Below are 24,504 nucleotides of genomic sequence, written 5' to 3'. Positions count from 1 at the left end.
AAGCAAGGTCCAGCCTTGCTGGATATTTCTTTTCCCTACTACAGCCAGGTCACTGTGGTCCCAAGGAGACCTTTGTGCATCAGTGCAGTATATATAACCACAACAACCCGAAGTCAGAACCGGCTTTGTTACAAAGGCACCTTTATTGCTGGCAATGCTGTTAAGGGGCAGGAGTTGCCTGATGAGTAAACAGGCTCAGGCTGTTGTAAGACCCACAATCACATGGCAGAGCGGGCAGAGTGAAGGGGCTCGGGAAGGATGGGAAGGCTTCCCACACCAGTGTAAACCAGAAGTCCTTCCCCTAAATGCAGCAGTGCAAAATCAGCCCTGAGCTGGTGCAGGAAGGGAGTGAGGACTCAGCCATGCCACAGCTGGGCTTTCCAAAGCCTTTGCTCCTTGTTTGGCTAAGCTTTACCTTTGAAATTGACCTTAAGCCTTCTGATTTGATGCACATGCTGTCTCACACACCTCTTGCATCCTGGATGTGTTGAGTCTTGGCCACATCTTATGTTACAGAGAAACTGAGCCCTGCAGTCATTTCCAGCAAGCAGTGCCTCCAGGCAGGGGCTGCACCAAGGTGTGCTGGCACCTCTGGGAACCATCACAAGGGTCTCTGTCACTGCATGGTTCCAGTTTGGACATGAAGATGAGGACCCCTGAGAGAAACCAAAGCCACACACTGCCTGACTCTACCTCAGCTGAAGTATGCCCACAGGAAGATATTAATGGTCAGCAGGAGAATAGCATTAACATCGCAAACAGTCTTCCACGGGTGCTTTTCCTCGATGCTGGTGAGTTTCTGCTCCAGAGCAGCTCTCTCCTCCTGGGACAGGGTGGGCTTGGTGCCAGTGGACAGACCGCAGAACCACAAGTACAGCATTTTCCAGCAGGGACGCTTGCCTGCTGTGAGAGATGGACCAAAAACTGGGTGTTAGCCTCTAGCTGGGACTCTTCCCGCCCTCCTTCCACTAGTTTGGAGGTGCATTGACCAATCTGGAGTGGGGTTTGGGATGCATCTTGGATGAGAGGTGCCAGATGATGATGGGAGATGAGATGGGAAGGGAAGAGTAAAGAGAACTCGCTGGCTCAACCATGTACAGCACAGCCTGATTACAGTCAGCTGATTGCAACACCAATCGTTCATTAGTTAATTAACAGACATCTTCCCCCTCCTCCCTGACCCAGCTTCCATCCACTTTCACGAATTCCTGACAGCATGATGGTCCATTTAGAGGCATCCTGGCTTATTCATTACACATGACATGCCGGGTGAAGTATGTGCTTTAATTGTCAGCCCTGCGCCGTGTGTATTTCACTGCCTGTTCTCTCCAAATATAAACTTTTTTTGAAATGCAGAATGTCATAAGGCCTTGAAAAAGGTGTTACCTGGGAAAAGAAACCTCATTAAACTGTCAGCTGCTGTGTTTCACATTTCCTTTCCCATCATTACTAATTACCAAAATACCAAGACACTTGTTTATAAGAATCCGAGCTAGTTAAGTGAGCTAGGAATTGATAAGAAATAATAAATAACACTGAATGGCTGCAGTCATCTTAAACCCCAACTCACTCTATTGGGTCAAAACAAATACTAAGAGATTTCTTTTGCTGTTCATTTCTGTTTAGATTGGCTGTAATTGGTACCAGTGTCATTTGGGCTGACCAGCAAAAGGAAGGAGCGAAGAAATCTTGTGTATGTGCCATTCTTCTGAGATTTCTGCTCTGTAACCTTGGAAGGTTAAGCTCAAAACCAGAAAGCTGCATTTTTTGAATGGATTTGTAGAATAAACCTCTGTCCACTCTGAAAAGAACTTGCCTATGTAGCATCTCCTGCTACTGTTCTGTCTCCTGACACCTCTTCGGGTTCATTTGACTCTTTGCCTTCTTTCTTACTGAATACCCTTGGTAGGATGTGCAGCTATTTAAGCAATTTGGGTCTGAGTTTTAACCATAGTTTATATCCTAAGGGAAGATAAAAGATATTATTGGCATAATGTAAATGAGAAAGCTGAGGCTTGTAGATTTATCCTAGGATATCCACAAACCGCATGTCTGCTTCTAGTGCCTCATCATCCCTTTGGACCATGATGCTATTTTGATACAGTAAGTTACAGCATCACTGGGGGAGTTTGGCCAGCAGAGCCTACAGAGGTGTAAGGAGGAGGCATTTCTAGCACAGACACAAGGGAGTTGTCTCCTAGGAATGATGAGGACAGGAAGAAATGCCACTTTTATGTGCTGAAAGTTGATATTAGAGAGCCTGCCATAACTTTTGTGGTGTTAGTAGTACCTGGTGCTTTGGTTATGCCTGCAGCAGTGCTGTTGAGCTCCTCAAGAGCATCTTGGTGAGACAAACAAATAGATGCAATGTAATGGCACAAAGCCCCAGTGTCAATGGGATGAGGAGCAGTGTCCCAGCAGCACAGATCTCCACCCTCCCAAGGGATGTTCGTAGGTGGCCACTGACTCCTGTTTAAGGAGTCCAGCACACCGTCGAGTGTGAAGGCCTGAAATGCTAAAAGAACACTGTGACTTGGGCATAACTGGAATTGGGTAGTTTGCATAGGTAAATAACTTGTTCTAGGGAGGAAGAGGGAAAAATCATTTTACTGAATGGCGGGGTTTGGGTTTTTTTAGGAATGGCACCTCTTCTGAGCCATTCAGAGGGTTGCAACATGAAGGTAAATGCTAGAAGAGACATTGGGAGGACCAAGAACCGCAACACTTTCATTTGTCACATCCTTATAACTGCTATACCATAAAAACATGCCCTAAACCCAGTGAATGCAACAGGTGGCCTGTCATGAGCTTTAGAGGGACTTGTGTGAGGTCTTAGCTGTGCACTCACAGGCGGACGATTGTGCTTGTTCAGAGTGTCCCTACCTGCCTCCTGCTTCTCGCCGGAATCTGCACTTTCCACCAAGTCACTCTCTCCGTTGGCTGGGTTGGTCTGTGCTGCTTCGCTCTTGTAATCCTTCAGGTCAATGGCAGGTGCTTTTCTGTGCCTTGTCCACCACGTCAGGCAAGCGAGCTGCGAAGTGGGACACAGAACAAACAGGTTATTGCCTGCCAGATCCAAACTGGCATGCCAGACATCTCCCTTTCTGGGGGTGCAGATCCAAGATGGTGCTGAGAGACCTGTTATAGGGTGGCAGTTGTTTCCCCGCTTTATCTCACTTCCCTTCTGCACAGGTCCCCACACTCTGGAAAAGAAGACTGGTACTATCCAGTTGGAGGTGAAAAGCTGAGAAAAAGTGTGAATTAATCTAGTTTCTTTCCTTGTATTTTCATAATTAACCTGTTCCATCCCTATCTTCATCAGGAGTAACCTTTAAGTAGACATTGAAGAAGCAGTTTCCTATTTCCTAGGGTCACTTGATTGACATGAAATAATGATGATCTGCATCCAGAATGGCAGCTTTCCAACAGGGAAGGGTAATAAAATCAATTAAAAAGTAAAAAAGAAGCAGCAGCCAAAATAACCCTCTCTGGCTACAGCCAATCACAGCCAGCCATTGTACTCTCAGCAGAGAAAGATCAGTTGTGTGTTAGCATGCAGATATATGGTCATAGGAGCACGACGCAGTTATGTGGCCATGGGAACACTGGTATTTGAGCAGCTCTCCTTCTCTGGGACATGGGGAGGGACTGGAGGATCTTCTGTCTCATTTCAGTTGTCATTTTATAGGAAAAGAAAACCCAATGGGAACATTAAACCCCCCAGCTGGGATGACATGTGCTGCCAAATGAACTTATGTCAGGGCTCTTAGTGGGAAAAGTAGCAGTATTGTGTCTCTGCTCTGTGGCTGCATTTATGTGTTCATGCAACTATGGGGACAGACAGAGCCATGATATGGTGATATCAAGTCACAATTCATATGGAGGATTATACCATACATTAGATTAAGAGGGCTAGTTACAAGTATTAAATGAGCTCTGGGCATACATAGTAAGACTTGCTGTCCAAACACTTTTCCTCTTTTTTTCTCTATTGGGCCAAGACAAGACACTACCTCTCTCTGCAGTCTGCCAGTGAAGATGATGGAAGATGATCAGCAGGCTGCTGTGGCTGCAATCTGCTTTACAAAAGCAGGAGGTCTAAAACTCTTATTCTAGGGCAAGCCTGAAACTCTTATTCTCCCTGGGGTGCAGGGAGTGCACAGGAGGTGTTAATCTTGCAAACCTCACAGTGGTCTTTTTGCAGCTGCAGGATGGTGTTTGTCATCCCAGGGGCTCCAGTCTGAATTTAAGACAGGCCTGCTGCTGCTCTGACTGATTATGGCACACCAGCACATCCTAACCCCCGTGTGCTCTGGCCAAGGATGATACTCATCAGTCCCATTGGAAAGCAGCTGCACAGAGCCATGGACTGTCCCCCTACCCCAGACCATCAGAGGAGCCACAGGATGAGACCAGGGCAGCAAAGCTGCAGTGGTGACAACAGGTTAGGTGAAATCTGATGAGTGGCTGCCTCCCTGCTCTGCTCATATGGAAACGAACGTCTCAAATGGGTCACGTACAAAGTAAAGTGATGTCCATGACATGTGAGTTAGTTTAATTCCTGGCTTTTATACACACAGATTTAGGCAGGAGTTTCCAGCTGACACAAAATGTTGCATAATTTCCAGAAGATTTATAGCTTTATTTAAATCATTTTCAACCAAGATGAACATTGGGCAGGGCTAATCTTTCTTGTCACGATGTGCTAAATTGCTTTGATTTGATGATCCTCATCTTTCTCAGGGATTTTCTTTTTTTTCTTTTTAATCACTTAGGAAATGTCACTGGAACACAGCAAAGTTTCAGGGTACTAGAGGATTTCCAAAACTTTCCTTTATTTTCCCTCTTCCTCCCATGTGCCTCTGAATGACTGACTCTATATTGCAGCAAAATCTGCAAGAGCTGAAGTTTACCAGCGGCTCAGACTCTGTCAGACAGGAGCAATTCCCAATTGAAACCAGCATGGACACACAGGTAACCTCATACATATCAGCCCACTGGCCCACCCAGGAGCTTGTGCTTTGGCCATGGACAGATAAAGCAAACCACCACCCTAGAGGGCTTCTCGGTGAAGCATCACACCATCGCCATGGAGGCCACCATGGGGATGGCTACAGATCCCTGGCACAGAGCCACAGAGGGATGGGGATGGGGGAAGCAGATGATGGCACTTGTTCTGCATGTCTGGAGAAAGCAAGCAAATACATAAATAAGAGCTGCTGGCGGGGGAGCTGTGTCAGCATAATCGACTTTGACCTTGGAAATGGTGCCTGAGGCTGCCATGCCCAAGAGCAGGGGAACAGGGGACAGTCACTTGGCTGGTCCTCGGGAGCCCTGTGGCTCTGTTCCCCACTGCAGAGCCATGCATGGCCACTGCTCGGACAGCCCTGTGTCGCCCTTTTCGTTTGCTCCTCTGTGAGTGCCTGGTTCCCATAGGAGCTGAGCATGCTTTGCTATATCAGTAGCACTAAATATGATGTGGGATCTTCAGTTGCAGCACCTTTGGAGTGCACAATGTGGGTTCAGGCCAGCCAAAGCAGTTTCGGTGCTCCTCCTGGGCTATGCACCTAAAGGAGCCACAGAAGCCAGACCTCAAGACACAGGGAAAACATCTCTGACCCCGAAGTACATCATATGAACCTGTCAATCCATCAACCTGTCTGGGTGAGCCCTGTCCTCTGGGGAGGTCACTTGAGATTTGTAGGCTGTTCCTCTCCCCACCCTCACATTCTCCTTGCACAGGGGAGTTTGCAAGAGCTCAGCAAAGTTTTTCTTTTGTTGTTTGTAAACTAGAATAAATCCTTCTGTTCCAAAATGCCATCTGGCACCTGACAGTTGTGTTTCAGCTTCACAGTCTCAAATTTAATTGTAAGCTCTTTTGCAGGGTTTTCAAGGACGACGTGACACAATATGGACTACCTACAATGAAGACATATGAACTCAGGAGCATACCAAACAAATTCCTTGCATACTTGTTTTCCAGCACAGCATCAATCACCACAGGGATGGGAGAGTGTCCAAAACAGCAGGAGAAAATGCTACAGCTTGCAGTTCTTGGATTGTAATTCATTTAAAGCCAGACACATTAGCTGTACCACTAACATCAGATACAAATCTCTTTTCTTCTTTTGCGCATTTACTATCTCAAAAACATTGAGATTCAATATTTAAAGTTGTCCAGTGTAGATCCTCAGCTGGTATAAAGTGGCATAACTGTGCCCAACAGCTGCTCCTAGTCTTTGAAGACAATGGAGCTATGCTGATTTACATCTGCTGCAGGGAGATCTATCACTTTATTTCCTTGGCTTTTTCTTTGGCGGCTTGTTTTTCTTTTCCTTTCCTTGACAAAATAAATGGTGTAATTTCTGGCTTTTATATGGTGTCTTTCATCATTACACCTCAAAGCACTGCACTAGCAGAACTAGTCCCATGCAATCTTTAGGGGGGAAATGTCCAGGGCTTATAAAGTGAATTGACCAACACATGGGACTGGGAAGCACCAGAGCTTCAGGTATCCTCAGCCAGGACACCCAATACCAGCTTGCCCATCTCAGCCACTATCATAGGGACATTCAGGCTCTTCACGCAGGTTTGCCTGCTTGCATGCTGAACCGCAGCAACTAGAGGTCACTAATGGCCAAACACAAAGTTCAGGTGCTAGTTTCTATCCAGAGGGTTAGAGCCTGACACTTCCATCCTGATTCCTACCTCCTGCCTTTCATTCCCAACCCCCTTCTGCCCTTAAGCCATCTCAGCACAGCCACAGACTAGCTTGAGACAAGGAGACAAGCCCGGCTTGCAGGACACCATGAGAAGCCATGGTCCAAACCTACATCTGCACTCATGTTTAAGGCAAAAGTTGGAGTGAGTCTCATTGAGGGAAGATGAAAAATGCTGGTTTCAGTGCTGCCCACTCGGATTCATGCCAGACAGGCAGTAACTCAGCAATGTTGGCGGCTACCTCAGCTTTAGACCCACACCTTCACTTAGGCTGTTCTCTGAGGAACAAGGTCAGAACTTTCCTGTTGAAATTGTGGATAAATAGTTGAAACTGGATGGAAATCAGAGTAAAGCCAAATAAGAGAAGACTCTCCCGTGCTACTGAGCTATGGGAAGAGGGAATTAACTACCACCGTGTGGCACAAATTACCTGTCAGCCCATATCATTGTCCTTGTGGTAAGAAGGTACTGAAGGCAGGGGGGCACATGGGACATGGATGGTCATCACCATCATCAGATGATTGATTTATCTGGGTCTCTGTGTCCTGCCTCTCACTGCCACAGGCAATATGATTAATTCTCATTAATTTTCTTCAACAGAATCACTAATACAGAGGTCAGGCACTGAGCTCAGCAGTATGTGGGGTCCATAGCCTACTGAAAGGTTATCATCTTGAACATCTCTTGTTAGAAAACTTCCCCAAAAATGCCCAGCCCATGTTTGTCCATGGCCAGCTCTGCCCCTATAGCAAGCTCTCCTCCCTCCCTGGGTCTCCAGATGTACCTGGTGTGGCAGCCACCATCCCCACAACTCATCCTTTGCTCCTCTGGAGCTGCTGTTTCAGACAAAATCCTATCCTCTCTGACCATTCCATTTGCTTTCCTTCCTGGACCGCTTCCAGTCCAAATCCACCTTTTCTGAGGACTGGCTTTATGAAGAATATGTCAAACAAGGTCCTTTAAGTAAGTCCTGCACCTATAAATGCACCTATTTCTACTGAAAATCTCCTCTAAAGAATCTCTTGTGCTCATAACCTCTCTTTCGCTGATACTATTAGAGTACATCTTCATCCTGAACTCTACATTTTAAAACGTTCAAACGTTTAAAGCTTTAAATGTTCTTCTACCTCCAAGGTCAAACTAAAAAGTCTGTAGGTGCTGTGGCCAGCTTCTTCATTTCTTACACTGCTGGTATGATGTTCACCATTTGCCAGTGCTGTGTTAATGCATCTTATCTTGCTATTGCTGTGGGCAGGGAGCACTGCACATGTTTAGTTATCGCAGGTCAGATGATGAGTGGGAACTCATTAAACCACAGTAATTAATTGCTGGCAACCATCTGGCCACCCCTGAGCAGTAGTGAACAACGTAAGCAGCAGAACTAATGGTGCCTCCTTGTCAGTATTTCTCTCTCCCATGTGGATCCTCTGATAGCTAATAAAAGCTGAGACTTTATCTCAAAGCAGACACAAAGACAGTCTCCCTCTCCCCCCTTCTTCTCTATATCTGAGCACCTGCTTTCATGCAATCTTTAGGAGCTGGGTAACAGTCAATCAAATATTGATGGAACTGGTTAATACTTTACAAGTTATGAGGAAGCAACAGATGATTGATAGATAGAAAATGTTCCGATGGCATCACCCACGTTTCCTCATGCAGTTAGACAGGAAAAAAATAGGCCTTTCAAACCTTTCCAGTAGCCTTTGTTTGGAGGTAGATGGCAGGATTTGTTATATTGACAGCTGCTTTAAAACTTGGGACTGGGAAAAGTTGCCCTAAGGTCTTATTATATAAAGCTTCCCAACTCCGCACCACTTTAACGTGTTAAGTAAAAGAAAGTTGTGCCTGACTCAAAGTTATTAAATGTAATTGAGATCATATTGGGACAAAATGTTATTTTCCTAAATGCCCATGTTGCAAAAGATATTAATCTTGTTTGCCTGCAAGATTGATGCTGGCTCTGCTGAAAATGGGTAGATGCTACAATTAGATATATATAATTCCTCCTCAGCAGTGTTCGGTAATACGATTTCATCTCCTTCCCCTTCTTCTTTCCCTTCTCTTCCAGCTATGATGGGCTGTGGTATCTGCCCAGCTCTAGGCACAGCATGGGAACTCACACTCATTTTGAAGCACTCGGTGCCTCAGGAAGCATTAACACTATGCAACCTGGGGAATAGAAAGCTGAGGAGCAAGGGCTTCTTCACAGCATATGCATTACATGCCATTTCTTAACCATGGGAGGAAAAGAAAAGGACAGATTTCAGAGATCTTTTGGAAACCAAATGTGGGGTCTGAGGAGAGGATTGCACTGCACGTCACTCACCTTCTCCTCAGGGATCGGTGGGGTGCAGAGACTAATAAGGACAATGACAATCGCAGTGAGGACACAGAGGATGAGCGCAAAGTAGAGGTAGTGTATGTCCTTTAGCACAGCTGGTCTTCTGTCCTCCTCACCACAAGACGGTGTGCTATAAATAAACTCGAGGATCATCCGAACAAGACCAACAGCTAGTCCAACCATGAGGCCCCAGAAAGCACCCTGAGAAAAGGCAAGCATAAAGGTCACTGAAGGTTACCTTTTGTTGAAATTATCCTCCCCTTTCCCTTCCCTTTCTCTTCCCTTTCTCTTCCTTTCCTTTCCTTTCCTTTCCTTTCCTTTCCTTTCCTTTCCTTTCCTTTCCTTTCCTTTCCTTTCCTTTCCTTTCCTTTCCTTTCCTTTCCTTTCCTTTCCTTTCCTTTCCTTTCCTTTCCCTTCCCTTTTCTTCCCTTTCCCTTCCCTTTCCCAAGACCTTTTATGCCTGATGGAAACCCACACTAACATGCATCAAAGGAGGATATCTTCAGTTACAACTCCTCACTTTCTCCTTCTGCTCTTGAACATGGAACAGATAGAACACAGACAATGAAAGAGTGTCCTCCTAAAAACATGCCTCCAACTAGACTTTGACACATCATCCCTAAAGTGCAAAAAGACTTTTTGGCTTTCATGTTTTCAAATAAGACTGCCAAGAAGTACCACTTGCAGTAGCTGCTTGGAAGCAAACACACATACACTAGAGACTGGGCTAAGATCCACTAATGCATGCCAGGGAAAGTCTGTCTAATTGTCACACATTAGCTGGACTGGCTTTGAGTTTAGAGTCTCAAACACTAGGTATGAGGGGAGAGCTATTTCTTTTATCAAATCAAATTAAATATGTATATCAATTGGTTGTTGACACTTCACTTACAGGCTCATTAATCCTCTTGCAGAAGATTGCCAAGATGAAGAGAGCTGTGATCGGTGGGGCTAGATAGCTGGTTATGGACTGAATGTAGTCAAAGAGCTGGCCGCTGTTGGCTGATTGAATGATTGGGATCCAGAGAATACTGATGACTATAAGGATGAGAATAAAGACTCTGGAAGATGAGGATAAAATCATATTAGCTCTGTGGGTGGTGGAGCCCACCTGAAAATGAAGATTTTCAGGAAAATTTCCAATTGCTCTCAGAATTTCTGAAGAAAAATCCACAGAACACTCTCAAGAAGAACCTTCCCCTGTGTACACTGGGAAAGAAGAGAGATTGTTCTCTTCTAGAAAGTCAATTCAACCAATTCCTAAAACGTCACAGATTTCAGAGCAAGCTGAGGTAGGGCTTGCCAGTCAACATGCATGAGAGATCCACAGAGAATGCTGGCTCCCATCGTGAGCTGGATCAGTGCAAGCCCTTCAGCCTGGTGTGTCCTAGAGAGTGACATATTCTTTGAAGGACTATCTCTTTAATGCAGTAGAGAGAGGGAGCTGGAATCTTGCGGAAGCATGGAAGCAATATTTCTGCCACCCTTCCAAGCAAAGAGCATGTTCAGTCTAGTGCCTTTGCCAAATTCCAACTTATTTACTGCTTATTAGCATTGTTTCTGGGGTCTCAGGTGCATACCATAACCCTCCTTCATCTTTGCACTGTATGTTACAGAGGTTTCTCCATATTGCTCAACAAGAAAGAGGTTCTTCCCCTCTCACTACTCTGTGGTGGTGTATGAGATGATTGCTTGCAGCCTTCAGCCACCCCACAGCAAAGTTTAGAATTTAAGGCTCATGGCTGGAGAGCAAAAGCGCCACAAACTTCCAGGAAACAGCTTAAATTCTGCTATCAGGAGAAGAACTTTCTATGCTCCTGATATAATGCAGTACCAAAACTTGCTCACAAAGGGCACTATAACTTATCACAGCAATAGAGAGCTGGGAGACCCAGCTCTGCACTTTTCCCTGGAAAAAAAAAAACCCGAGTAATTGCAATGTATCACTTCTGTCTGATGCAAAAATAACATGTTCTTAAAGACCTCCGGTGGCAGCGACTCCAGAGCACCTTTGGCTTTTCTAAAAGTTACATTTGATTCAATATTTATGTTAAGAAGTTTAGAGAAAAGAGAGGCAATGATCTATGTAGCTCAGTGGTACACCCAGTGATTCTCTTTGACCAGGTCTGTCTGAGATGAAGCTGGAAAATGTAATGTTCTTTCCCAGGCTGGGTTCCTGCTCTATATGTTAGGCACCAGATTTTCCTCAGTGAGTCCAGACTGGAGAATGTAAAGGCTGCGCTCGAAACAGATGATGAGAGCAATAAGACATAAAGAAATGTAAGGACCTGCCCACAATCATCAGCTCCTGCTCTGAAGCCTTTCTGCGGATCCGCTGCCAGATGTCTATAACAAAGAGAGTGCTGCTGCTGTTGAAAATGGAGGTGAGGGAACTCATCAAGGCTGCCATCATCACTGCAATCATCAAACCCCGGAGCCCTGGGGGAGCAAAAAAGGGAAGGGAAAATCAGGACTAGACCTTTGGCCTCCCAGTGCTGTTCTTTCATCCTCATGTCTGGTAACTGTATCCTCATCCTTAGGATGGATAAGGGCAGTCTGATCCCCCCGGCAGCGCGTGGCTCAACCCCGCCTCCATATGTATAAAGGTTTCTCACCATCAGGCATGAGTTCTATCACAAGTTTGGGGTAGGCAATGTTGGAACAGCCCACCGCAGCTCCACAGACCCTTTTACAGATGTCTGGATCCACACAGCCTACTTCATCTGTAGAAGACAAGAAAATAACAAGGTCATTGTAAAACCCATGGAGCTATAGGCTGTTTAATTCAAGGGAACAAATCTTGATGCCTTGTGTGGTTTCATATAAATTCAGAGGTGCAGCTGGAATACAGCTGGAATGAGTGGAGTTGAAGAGTGGCTTATATCATAAAACAAAGGTGAAACTTTGAGATGACGTTCTGCAACTCTATTCAGGGTACAGATATAACTACCCTGGATGTTGCATAATTGTAATCTTTGATGATTTGTTGTTTGTTGGAACTGGACTCTTTCCATGAACCTATGAGCTGGGTTAGCAAGGATATTGCAGGCTGAATTACTCCTGTTTGAGGAGGTCTGGGAGAGAGGCATTTCCCTCCAGGAGCAGTCCTCTTAACTGGGGTATTCTTCCTGGGAAGCAGCATGCTCTGGAGAATCCAGCAATGAGAGATCCCTGGGAGAGAACAGGAGGGGAACACTTGGTCTCGTACAGGAGAGGCCTGTTTTGTGTAGTCCACCAGGAATTGAAAGAATCTGTGCGGTAGATTGCTAAACCCCCCCCACATACCTAATGAAAGTAAACCATAGGACCTGAAGAACAGCCTCAGTACACTGTGTATTCCATCTCACTGACTTCCTCCAGATGATAGACAGATGCATGCAACGTCCACAGCAAGGAGCTATACACCTCTAATGGCAAAATATGTCCCATATGGATATTTCCAGTGACTTCCACACTGTGGGAGCACTGGAAGTGGAGGAAGGGCATGGGAACACCATTGTACTACAGTAACCTATACAAGTGTGCCTGCAGGACAGCAGTTTCTGAGGTGCAAAAGTGCTGGTGAACCTGTGTGGGAGTAGTGGTCATGGCAGGTACAAAGCCGTGTGGCAAGGAACATGGGAAGGCTTACCTGGGTAAAGAGCTCTGCTGATCATTCCTGGCATGACAATGAAAAACATAGGGAAGATTTTCAGATATCCTCCCAGCACCGATCCACCTTTCGCATGGGAGAGATTCTTGGCAGAGAGAGACCTCTGGACTATCACCTGCAATCAGTACAGAAAGGGAGCAAAGAGTAAAACAAAAGCACTAAAGAAGCCTCTTGTTCTCATAGATGACTTTCATCCATCAGGATCCCAGGGTGTTTTGCATGCCAATGGCAACTTTCCCATCTCAGTTGACTGCAGACTGCTGCCACTGCTCAGAGCTCAGTGCACAGGCTGTAGGAGAGGGCAGCATGGAAATTTCCTTTATAGAAATCATTTCACCCTTGACTGAAATGAAGCCACCTTGAGGACTGGAGACAGCAGCTGTACAGCAGCAAGAGACAAGGAATGAAGCAGGCTGTAGGTGTTTTGTTAGGTTTTCATAATTATCCCATTGCACAAAAGCACCAGGTCTTGAGAAACAAAACTTTTGCTTGTTTGTAGCTTGGAAAGGAATAAGAAGAAACATGAGACCTCCAGGAATATGAATGGCTTGTCTGGAGGTCTACATAAGGTCACTGCAGAGCCAGCTCCAGATCCACATTTTCATACCCTTGTCACACTAACTGCATGAAGAGTCCCAGTACTCACCAGTCCACAGTAGGATGAAGATGGAAGAAAACAACCTTTTCTCTCTGCACTAAGAATTGCACAAGATATTCTGGTCTAGACCAGTAGAAAGGTAGTAACTCCTGCACAGTGAGACACAGTCATGTTTCAGCTCACAGATCCACAAACTGAGGATTGGACTGGAAAGAAATGTGTGGCAGTTTCCCTGTAGAGGGAAAGACTTTCTTTACCTGGTCAGTGCACCAGCACCAAAGAGCCAGCACAGAGAGACCAAATATAAGACCAGGCCAAGGAATGTCTCCTGTGATTGGATCCCTGAACAAATGAAAGGCATCTGCACGTGGGAGGTGGCAGGTTGTGTTTGGGACTATGATCTTCGGTGTTGCTGTGCTGTATTTCTCCTGAAGTCCTTCATACCAACCAACTTTTTCAAATCCTGAAAAGAAAAAGGCAGTGATTTAAGGTCTGGTGCATCCTGCAGCTATTTCCTTATCTGAGTCTCATAATTACTTTTCTTTTCTCCTGTCTTCCTCTTATCTCCTTCCTTTTCATTCCACCCTCGCTTTTGGCAGTCAAGATTTCTACAGGAGTCAGTTGGATTTTGCCCAAAGTCCTTGTGGTTTTAACAGTACATCCTGGAAGAGGATCAATGCAGGAAAGGCTCCATGATCCTAACCCCCACAATGTCCTCACTTCTAGTCTTTGCTCATACCCCTCCAAGAGCTGGAGCAGGAAAGCATGACATGAAAAAAGATCTATCTATATTTCTGTTTGCCAAGAAGGCTCAAAGCAGAGAGTGATGATGGTCAGTTCCTTGTTGATTTTCCGGTTTTATATAATGCTCAGTTACACGCAGATGAATCCACAGTAACTGCCAAAGTCAACAGGTAAAGTGAGCAGAGTTACTCCAGATTTACATGGGCACAGTGAGAGTTGAATTCAGCTCTGGGAATGCATTGTTGCAAGCTCTTTACCACTCTTAGTAAACCCAAACTGATGAGGTGAAGTTAACCAGAACCTCTCTTCCACGGTTAGTAAAAAGGATGAAGCAAGTCTGATGACTTGGTAAATGAGAGTTGTTAAAACTCATTTCTGCACCATACATGAAAGGGTGAAATACGTTGGCACCACACATGAAAGGGTGAAGTACCCTGCTAAGGTCTAATGACCTTGGGACCATTAAACTAGTGTATGATGCTGCTTCAGGTTCCCCTTACCTATGAACATGAGGACCAAAGCTCCCAGAACCATGATCAGAGTCTGCAGCACATCTGTGTATATCACTGCTGTTAAACCACCTGTCAGGAAAACCAAAGACAACAGGCAGAATGCATCACCATGCACAATGCAACAGGTACCTCACCTGGAAAAAGATTTTCCTTGGCCCCAGCCCTGTGATTTCAGGACAGATCCATTGGGAGAAGTTGGCACTGAGCTGGTCCCCAGGAGCCTATAGCTGTCACAAGCCCTCCCATGAGGAATGGCCTAAAGGGCTTTTCCATGTTCATGAGAGGAATTGGAGGCAGTTCAGCATCTTAATATCTGAAGTTGGTAAAGTTGCAAAAGGAGAATATAATAGCAAATATGGGCAGTGGTAACTATCTGCACAGGGGGAGCTGGGAGCCTTCTGCAGTGCTAGAAAATCCCCTAGGAAACAGTGATGTTCCCCCATACCAGGTTCCCTTGGGTCAGGAGGAGAGAGGGGAATAGTCAGAGGTCTCCAACAGCTGGGAGTGACAGGGCAAGTACTAGCAGGAACCAGGGGAATCTCTCCCTCAGACCAGGACCCGAATATCTTCTCTTATGTAGGAAAGGGGAAACTTCCATCCTAGGTTCCAGTTTATAATGTTTCTTTTAGAATTAGCTATTTACCAGCTATGGTGTAGACAGCAGTCACTGCTAGCAGGACCACAGTGGACAAGTAGAGGTTCCAGCCCAAAGAGATTTGGATGAACAATGCTCCGGAAAAAATGTCTGTCTGGAATAAACAAAGCCCAAGGGCAGTCGGGTGTTAGTAGTGCTTCGTGCAAGGGAAATCTAATAAAGCAGCCTGCAGCCCTCTGCGGCTGAAAGCACTGACCAGGGAGGACACCACGAAGGTGAAGAGGAGGAGAAAGCATGAGGCTGTTGGCTGGGAACCTTCTTGTTCTCAGAGTAAGGAAAATCATCCCTCCAGGTTAGAGTTCTCAGCATCTGAGAGCTGGGGCAGCAGAGGCATAAAGGTCCTATGCCATGGGTCTAAAAAGTCATCAAAATAAAGATTATCTTACAGGCAGCCTTCATGGCATGCAGCCCTCACTGGCACAGAGAGGTATTGGTGGAAATAATATGCTAACTGTGAAGACATCTATGGGGAGCAAGAGCCCAGGAATCCACAGGCAGACACAGGAGGGAAATGGGGGCAAATAGCAGAGACCAGGTTCTTCCCAAGACTACATCTTGATGACCTAGTGGCCAGGAGACACTCCAGCTTGAAAGACCCTAAAGAATCGCTGATGTCTTGTGCCATGATTTATTTATCTGAACAGTTCAACAGTTTACTTTTCTGTTCATGCAGTTCAGCATGCTAGAATGACTCGAGAAGAACAGGTTATACCTGCTGAGAACCTCACTAGAAATACAGAAACCCTCATCAGTTTTGTTTAGTTTGGACCTACTGGCAGAGAAAGTGAAACCAGAAACTGGGTGAAACCTGGAATTATACAGATAACATCATTGAAAGTGATATGGGAGATGTTTATGTAGGGAGACCAATTTGAAGGACACCTGCAAGTCTGGTATGGAGTGAGCTACAGGTATATACATTTGCTAAGGGAAACAGAAGGGATGGGGCAAGATTTCTATTTGCTGTCCCTGAAATAAACACTTTAAAAGCAAGCACCCAGTGCAGCTCCTGATCTCTGTAACCCTGTGACAGGGCAAGCACTGCCAGTACACCACAAGAATGACTGTGTCTTCTGGGTTTTGACTTCCCAGCAGAAAATATGAACACCTACGTAGCTATGCAGCATCAGTCCTTTGACAACACTGTTTATTGAGGTCTCTGGTTTTCTCTGCAGTGCCCTAGTTGCTAACTTATGTTTGGGCAAAAAGCATAGGGAGAAAAATCCTCCTTGTAACCGCTGCCTGCTGTCCAGCCAGCCGCTAAATGAGCTCTCTACAAACAATAGCACTGCCTAATAGAAAGCACTTGCCATGCCCATAAACTCCACCAGCCACATCCGTCAGCCACGCGTGAATTGGCTGCACAGAGGAGAAAGCACTGAGATGAAACAGCAGTGGCTGAGGCCAGGGTCCTGCTCTGTGAGGCATTGGCAAAGACTGCTCTGCTGAAGGTCATTTTGAAAGACTGGTCTGTTTTCACCACGTAAATTGACTGTAGCTGTGCACATTGTGGTGCTGGAGAGAGCTTCCGTTTACCCCTCTTGGGGAAAGGGGCTTCAAGCGCCTCTTTGCAAGACTTCATCCTGGGCAATATTTCAGTGCCACAGGGCAAAGCTCCTGGAGGCAGAGGTGGCAGCAATAGGCGACATAACCAAGAGCTGTCAGCAATAGGTGACATAACCAAGAACTGTCTGCTAGAGGAGGAAATTTATCCCATACTCCCAGCCTGGAAATCCTCTTAATTCACCTCCCAGCACCTGAGACATAATAACCTTGGAAGAAGAACCCTGAAGAGAGCTGCATATGGGTACCTCATCTCCAGTCAGTGTCTTCCAAGGCAATTTGACATCTAAATACTTCAGTAGGATCCAGGGAAAACTGACTTGTACTGGCCATGGAATGATCAGCTGGAGACATAGGACTGACATTTTCAGTCCCTGTAATGGACTCTGAAGTACACTCCTCTTCCTTCAAGGGCACAGGTAGTTCTTAGCAAATCTCTCAAGTGCAAGTTCTGCTTCTTTACTAATGGCATTTCAATGAAGATAAATACCCAGTAGCTTACATTTGCTTTTTGGCTACCAGTGGGGTACAATGCTACAAGCAATCCAGGGAAGATGCTGAGGTTTTTCTTAAGCTAGAACCTACTTCCCTTTCACCATACCCTTTTTATATGACAAAAATGACAGAAAGAGACAGGAATACCCATAACATACAGATGTCTCAATGCCCAAATAGAGACTGGTAAAAAGTGGCGTCCCTCTGGGGTTGGTGTTGGGGCCAATCCTGTTCAACGTCTTTGTCAGCAACATGGACAGTGGGATTGATGCACCCTCACAAGTTTGCTGATGACACTCAGCTACAAGAACAACAGCAGATTTATGATAATTTAAGAGAATTTCAGATCTACAAGATGCAGCCAGATCCTCAGATGGGGTAATGCTGCAGTTCCCCTGTTTATATTGCCTAAGCTTTGATCTGATAGAAGAAGAAAAGCAGGCAGACAGCTTATGGTACTTGCACTGTTTAATAATTAGCTGCCATATCCCTGTAAAGTTCTCACTGTGCATTGCTGTTTAATGAGGGCTCTCTTTTAGGATAGGTCTCCATGATCAATACAGAGGCAGGTATTTACTTGAGCAAAGCAGTGTGCTAACACACTGCTACTGTTTCTGGTAGCTGAGCTGGTCCTTTCAAGGGCATCCGAGTTATCTCTGAGCAGCCCTGCATGGTACCAGAATGACTTACCCCTGCCCTAGACACAAGGGTGGTGTTCAGTTAGGTACATACCGATATCTTGGTGAATATATAGAGAATGAGGGACAGCACAGACATGTAAATTTGTATCCTCTGCCCTCCAAATCTCTTCTGCAGGTACTCGGGCATGGTGACCACTCCTGCTGCGATGTAAACAGGCACAAATATCCAGCCGAGAGCCAGAAGTGCCCAGGTAGCCTGTTAAGGAGACAAGAGAAAATAAAGGCACATGATTCAACACAGGGGAACATCCTTCTCCTTTGTTCTTTCAGTGGATATTGGAAGAAAGCAGAAAGGTACAGTGCCATGCAGTGTATTTGGGAAGCAGTCTGTCTTTTCCTCCCTGCTCAAAACGACAAATGGAGGAATTACTACAATACAGCTAGAAGCTTTTGAAGTTATCCTCCTAATATCCTCCATGCAATAAAACTGTGTGTGCCTCCATCACGTGCGGCACATCCTGTTCCATCTCCTGGTCTTTTGGGGGAAGATGGTGTATTCTATTGCTCTGGACCTCTAAAAGATTGTGTTGTATTTGATGGACTTTGAAACCACTGATGCTGTGGCAATGAAGAGTTAAGTGATTCAGAGAAGGATGGGAGCATCTGTTTGTTGCTTGATTAGCAAGTGATGAGGCTGAGGCAGCAGACTGTCCCTGCGAGGCATAAAAATAAGCAACAGCAAGACTCTGCTGGGATGTTCTCCTTGCAGGCTGACGCAGATGTGCTTCTGCCACTGATACATAAAGGGGCAGTTCAGGTGCTTTGCCACAGGTTAAGGGTCTTTTCAAAGGTGTAAAGGCATCTCCCATCATGTATTTCTTCTCTGAAATCCAGCAAAAGGCCAAACAGGAGTTCTTGAACATAAATAAAAGCCATTGGATTATCAAACCTCATCTCCTGTCTGCCTCAGGCCATTACCTTTCATACAAGTACCTTACATTTGTCCAGATTTTACTTTGATCAGTTATTTAAGTTATTAGAAATGAAACTGATCTCTGTGAGCAGAGATTGTGAGTGATCGAGGAGAACAGCCATGGCTCCTGCAGTGGCAGAAACTGGCTTAGGTAAAAGATGCTCATATGATGCCTGCAGCTGAGTAATGTCCCACGACAAAGGGAGAGAATAATGGCATATCTAAGGTCCCTTTCCAATCTGAAATAAATGAATCTAAGCTCATGAAGTTAGATTTGCCCTGACATACAATCTTGTTTTCATGGGCTTCTAAAATGACTTGAATAGATTTACTTAAAGCACAGTGATATTTGTATGTATGTCCTACATGCACCAGGCTTAACATAGGCTCTGTTTTCTTCACAAAGGACTTAAAGGTGATCTTAATGGTGAAGAAAAAACCCCAATGCAGTGAATAGATATCCCAGGAAAGAGCTTTTTGTGAGCTCTGCCTGTGCTTGGCAAGTATCCGGCCCTATTAACGGTCTCTGCTGATATAGACAAGAGATTTAGAGTTAGGTGAGTGATGTTTATTGTGAGGCTGGCACTAATCTCACTCCTCATCACTGCAGCTGAGAAATTCCATTAGCATCACACACAAAGGACCTGGTTTTCATGCTCTCTGTGGTGTCAGTGGCAGTTTTCTAGGCCACTTCAATAGGCCAGAACGAGACCTGCCTTCACACCCAGATGTTCACCCCAGAGACAGGTGAATGCAGTGTTGCTGATTCTCATGGCTTTACACTCAATGTAGGAGCACATGCTGCTTTTTTTTCAAATCCCTTATACCCAGAATCCTGTGATTATCCAGGTACCTTTACAGTATTCATTCTCTTTTATTTATCTTCATGAGTGCAGAATAAAGCTTAAACATATGGCCATGTGTTTCTGCGAAGTTCAAAGAGCTAATAATTTTAGCAGATTCCCCTTAAAGTAAAATAAAGATCTCATGTTTTTAAGGCTGTCTGAATGTCTGGAGGCTTCTCTCCTGAGGCTTGAGAACTTGCAGTTGCTGATACTGTTAGCATCTGATTTTGGAGACAAACCCTCAGTCCCTCTGCAAACAGTGACATCTTAGTTGACAACATCACTGATTCTTACATTCCACTCGAAGCCCCCAACAGCAAGGCCCCCAGCTGCTCCATTGCCTGCCAGGCCGATGAATAATCCACTGCCCACATTGCTTGACATCAGGGATGCTCCAATCTGAAACACATGGCACAGGCACAAAACCCAGAAAGTCACCTTGAGGAACTTCTGTATCAGACCAAGCATTTTCCCCAAGGCCTCATCTCCTTGTAGGTAGGTAGCTGGGTGCTAGGGAGAGTTGGGGTTTCCTTCTCCTTTTAAAGAAAACTATGTTTTTATATCTTAAAGTGGGTGTATCTGCACCATTCCACAACCCCACTCCAATGCAAAACTTAACCTCAGAATTGGGATTCACATTATCAGTGGTTCTGCTGAGATACATGACTGTTATGGAGTGTACAGTGGGGTAAGGGAAGTCTGGTGTCAGCCATAGATACCTCAGTGTCCATGAAACATGAATGATTTCTCCATTGCCTTGTTATTCAGCCAGCAACGTGCCTTCTCCAACCTTGCTGACCCTTGCTCTGTCCTTGCTCTGCCTCTTTATGACTTAGTGACAGCCCAGGCTCCCCATGTCTTGCAGTGAACATGCATCCACATGGTTTACACAGCCATGGTGACAGCAGTACTCTCTTGTAGCTCCTCCTAAGGGAGGACATTCCTGAATCATAGCAGGGAAAATCTTGGAAACATGCAGGCCTTTTGTGTTTAATGTCTACACATAAGTTCAAAGACATTCAGCTCCACAGTAGGCTGGAAAATGCTAATGTCTAAGGTTGACTTTAACTGTAGGCTGTGTGCATGGTAAGCTGTCCCTAGCATGGCTCATTGGCACCCTAATTGGACGAATGCAAGCTCCAAAGCACTTTAAACAGGGCAAAGACTACCTGACTTAATTATCACGCTTATTTGGCACAAAGCCTCCCCTCCTTTCTCTGTTCCAAGATCAAATCTCTGTCAGGGTCAAATGAAAAGTCACCCAAAGGACAAGTCTAGCCCTTTTGTCTCTAGGTTGCTTTTAGACACATTGACTACAAGGAGCTTTTCTCTCTTTAGTACTACTACGTGTGAAACAAGGAATGATGGAATTTGATCTGCTTCTCACCTTTGAGCAAGGTAAAACATTAATATGGCATCAACACCCACACCGATTCCTGCCAATGGCTCTGCCTTCTTGTCTGTCTAAGAAAACCCTTGGTTAGAGAGCTGGCTGCCACAACATGAATTTGCAACTGAGGTGATGCTGTCAAGAAAGGTAAACAGTTTTCCTGATATCTCTATCAGACACAGAAATACAGAAGATACATTGCACAGGAGCAGCAATGTAATCGCAGGGTTTAGTGGAGGGTATCTAACACTCAGCAGAAATCTGTCACCCCACTAACAAAATACATGTAAGCCAGTCATGTACTCGAGGGGAAGGCCACGAGGAGCTGAGCCTGCAGGAGTGCTGCAGAGGTGGAATCAGCTCTCTGACAAACAAAACTGAGAAGTGAACAGCACTAGAGTTGGCTTTGAACCTAGAATGGTAAGTCAGGAGAGCCAAGAGCCTATACCAAACAGACTCTGTGACTGTCTGTGGATGGAGCCAAAAGCAACGAGAATGTTTTGGGGTTTGGTTTTTGGTTTTGTTTTAGAAAAATGGAACAATGTTGGGGAAAACTGTTCCATTTTAGTTTATTTTAATTTCCCTCCTCCTAATTAGAGAAAAGCATCAAGCTAAGCTTTTCCCTTAAATGTCACTTGGCTGAGACAGAAGTACAAAGAACATGTAAGAAATAACAGATTTTAGAGAGGTGTATGTGTCTCTGATGGAAGAGGTTGAAAATTTAGCCTAGTGAATTTATGGGCAATGTACACCCAAAGTTAAAAAAGACAAGAATACAGTGTTTTGGTTGAGAAGTGCATTCCGTTACCCACGACTCACTGGAGAGATATATAGTGCTAGGGTCTGGCATTGGCTGAGAAGGATCTTTATTCCTGTGGCAGTTTTATTCCTTTCAAACTTTAAATTATCTTGATATGTACCTTTCACTCCCAAGAAAAGGTGACTTCAATAGATTTTTTTGTTCTTCATAGTGAAGATATATACTTTGGTGGTTTGGAGTTTATATCCTTTACATCGTTTGTCAATAATCTCAACTTTACTCTAAATATCAAGGGCTCAGAAAGTCCTGGGCTTTGGGATTACTTTTTTTTCAGTCTCTAAACGCTTTTTTCAATGGATAGCACATTCCTAGATTACCTAGTGCTTTCTTGGCTTGGGGACAACAATATCTTTGGTTAGTAGGGGCCAAAGAGTTTCCAACCCAGCTAGGCACTTAGTGCTCCCTCACTTCCATCACTGTGAACATTTTTACTGCTGACTTTAGCAGAAAAATTGAGAGTTGAGAAAACCTGAAGATTCTGAACTATCCTTTTGGCCCAGCAGCTCCATGCTGGAGCCCATTAGCAAAGCTGCATGGGGTGATTTCTGGTAGATCCTCTTGATCTCAACACTACAGTCAAAACATGTATGGACTGGGCCCCCTCGCAAGACCTGCCCTCCTTACATCCAAAATTGCTTTCAAACCATGAAAAACAGAGGGATGCACTTTACTCACAGGCCACCAAGTCATGGATCGTCCAGCTAGGAAATAGCCTCCAATGGTGCCCCGTCTTGCTCTTATTGATGACTGGAAGCACAGGAAAAAGAAAAGCATTTTCCTCCATTCACCCATCCTCAAGTCAGATCCAATTCCCATCCCAGTAGCATCGAAACATCCCATTAGCAGCCTTTTACACCACCCTAGCCCTATTCCCTTGGGTGTCACTGCAGTCAACTGGCTCGCCCTACTTACAGCAGCACAGGTAGTGCATGGCTCTGACACAGGCTGAAGCAGGGCCCCTGTGAAAGGCATCTAATTTTGAGAAACCTAGGGCTTTGTCTGCTCTCAGCCATGTGAAGATAGGTGTTTTCAGCTCCAAGAGAAGCTGCCCACCTTCTGGTGATGGTGTGCATTAAGAGGAAGCATTTCTCTCTTTGCTGTCCAGCACCCCTGGCAAATACCTTCAGGGCACAGGGGTGAGAATCAGAGGAAAACCTTGTACCCCATGGGATGCCATCAAGGACTGCAATTGGGCATGACATGCAGACGCACTCCAGGATGACTAGCAATGCCCTGCTGCAGCTCCTGCTGCCTTGCTTCTTCCCGCTGCTGTGGATTCAGGGTTTCCAGCAGCCCCACACTTGTAAGGCCATGTCACGCAGCCCCACCTAGGAACTGCATGAGAACTGCAGGGATTCCAAGAGCAATAGGATGTCCATAGGCCAGAAAACCCCTCCGATGTGACTGATGCTGACTGTGCTTGCTGTTTGCAGCAACCAAGAACTTGCAGTCAGGCACCATAACTATATGGTTTGCTGCACATGGCAGCAGCCAGAGTGGTGAGCAGCGCTTCCACCAGGCCAGGAGAAGCCTGAATGCGTGGTCTCAGCATCAGCTCCAAACACTTTATTTTGTACCTGTTGAGTGTGCCAGGCTTCACCCATTGTTTCTACCCTTCTTTGTTCAGGCTTATAATAGTCCAGCTTTGGAAGGAAGCTGCTTGTACCTATTTAATGACTTCTCCTTGAATGTACCAACTGGGAAAGAAAAACCACTTGAGCCAACTAGAACAATATAAATCTCAATGAAAGAGGCTTTTGCAAAGCAACATGAAAAAAAAGCAGCAATCTTTCTAAAGCTTTTTAAAGCCCCCTTTCAGTTCACCCCAACCCTGCCCACTCCTGGTGTGAGACTACTTTGCAGCACAGGAGGTAGACATCATCTCATCCCCAGAACCTCCAGGGAATGACCCCTCGGTTGGTCCCATGTGGGAGTTCACAGGAAGGTCACTGTCACCCCCAAACTTGCTCAACAGGCCCTGGGATAACAGCATGCACAGAGGATGCCCTTCTGCAGGCAAACACCGTTGTACCCAGGAGGTGTCTGGGGAAGACAGGAGGCTCTGCACCTCAGGCAGACCTAAACCCAGTCACTTCGGAGACTCACCCATATGCCAGTGGTGAGGACAAAGGCGAAGTAACAAACCACGACGATGATGTCTGCCACCCCAAAGGCTGCTGTTGTGTCCCCTGGCAGTGCAGGCAGCTCCGTGGTGGTCGGGGTCTGCTGGCTCATGGTTGAAAGTGAACTGCTGATTTTCCCTCTCACACTGGACTTTGGTGCACGTCGGCCTTCATCGCTTCCCTTGTAATAATTAACAGGAGAAGGTGTGAGTGGGGAGCAGGATCATGGCTAATGTTTTCCCAGCAGGCCCCACAGGAGCTTTGGCTCTATGGTTCATCAGTGAGGACATTCCCACAGCATTGTGGTGTGAGCATCCCTCCCACATGCTCCTGTGTCCTTCACCAATGGTCCCCTCTCCCGCCCGTTTACCCAATGGTGATGCCACTGGGATGGCAAATGGAAAAGTGTCACATTGCCCTGTGCCCACCCCT

The 24,504-nt window shown here is 45.6% G+C and overlaps 1 protein-coding gene across 2 annotated transcripts; it reads right to left on the bottom strand.

Moving 5' to 3' along the window:
• Positions 1–124: 124 nt before the first annotated feature.
• SLC5A9 (solute carrier family 5 member 9) lies at positions 125–24,199 on the bottom strand. 2 transcript variants are annotated; one of them, XM_030494652.1, is made up of 14 exons: positions 24,056–24,199; positions 22,625–22,696; positions 20,034–20,138; positions 18,013–18,177; positions 15,211–15,316; positions 14,556–14,636; positions 13,569–13,774; positions 12,693–12,828; positions 11,677–11,784; positions 11,350–11,500; positions 9,954–10,122; positions 9,047–9,262; positions 2,884–3,031; positions 125–903 (listed from the first exon to the last, which is right to left on the bottom strand). In XM_030494652.1, exons 1-14 carry the CDS (start codon positions 24,182–24,184, stop codon positions 695–697), a joined length of 2,001 nt encoding a protein of 666 aa, XP_030350512.1. In that variant the 5' UTR covers positions 24,185–24,199; the 3' UTR covers positions 125–694. The 2 variants fall into 2 exon arrangements, with proteins under 2 accessions (XP_030350512.1, XP_030350513.1); XM_030494653.1 differs by having other exon boundaries at positions 125–900; positions 2,914–3,031; positions 24,056–24,115.
• Between the last annotated feature and the right edge of the window lie 305 nt (positions 24,200–24,504).

Source organism: Strigops habroptila, chromosome 8, assembly GCF_004027225.2.
Source record: "Strigops habroptila isolate Jane chromosome 8, bStrHab1.2.pri, whole genome shotgun sequence".
NCBI lineage: Eukaryota > Metazoa > Chordata > Aves > Psittaciformes > Psittacidae > Strigops > Strigops habroptila.
Note: the sequence above shows the minus strand (reverse complement) of the source record. Positions and strands in the feature narration are given on the sequence as shown.

Bases quoted from the DNA above. Each gene is read 5' to 3' on its own strand.
- SLC5A9 (XM_030494652.1), bottom strand. From the start codon at position 24,184: ATGAGCCAGCAGACCCCGACCACCACGGAGCTGCCTGCACTGCCAGGG. The intron at 20,139-22,624 runs GTGAGTAAAGTG...CATGTGTTTCAG, and splicing joins GATCCATGACTTGGTGGCCT to ATTGGAGCATCCCTGATGTC. The intron at 11,785-12,692 runs GTAAGCCTTCCC...TGTCTTCTACAG, and splicing joins CAGCAGAGCTCTTTACCCAG to ATGAAGTAGGCTGTGTGGAT.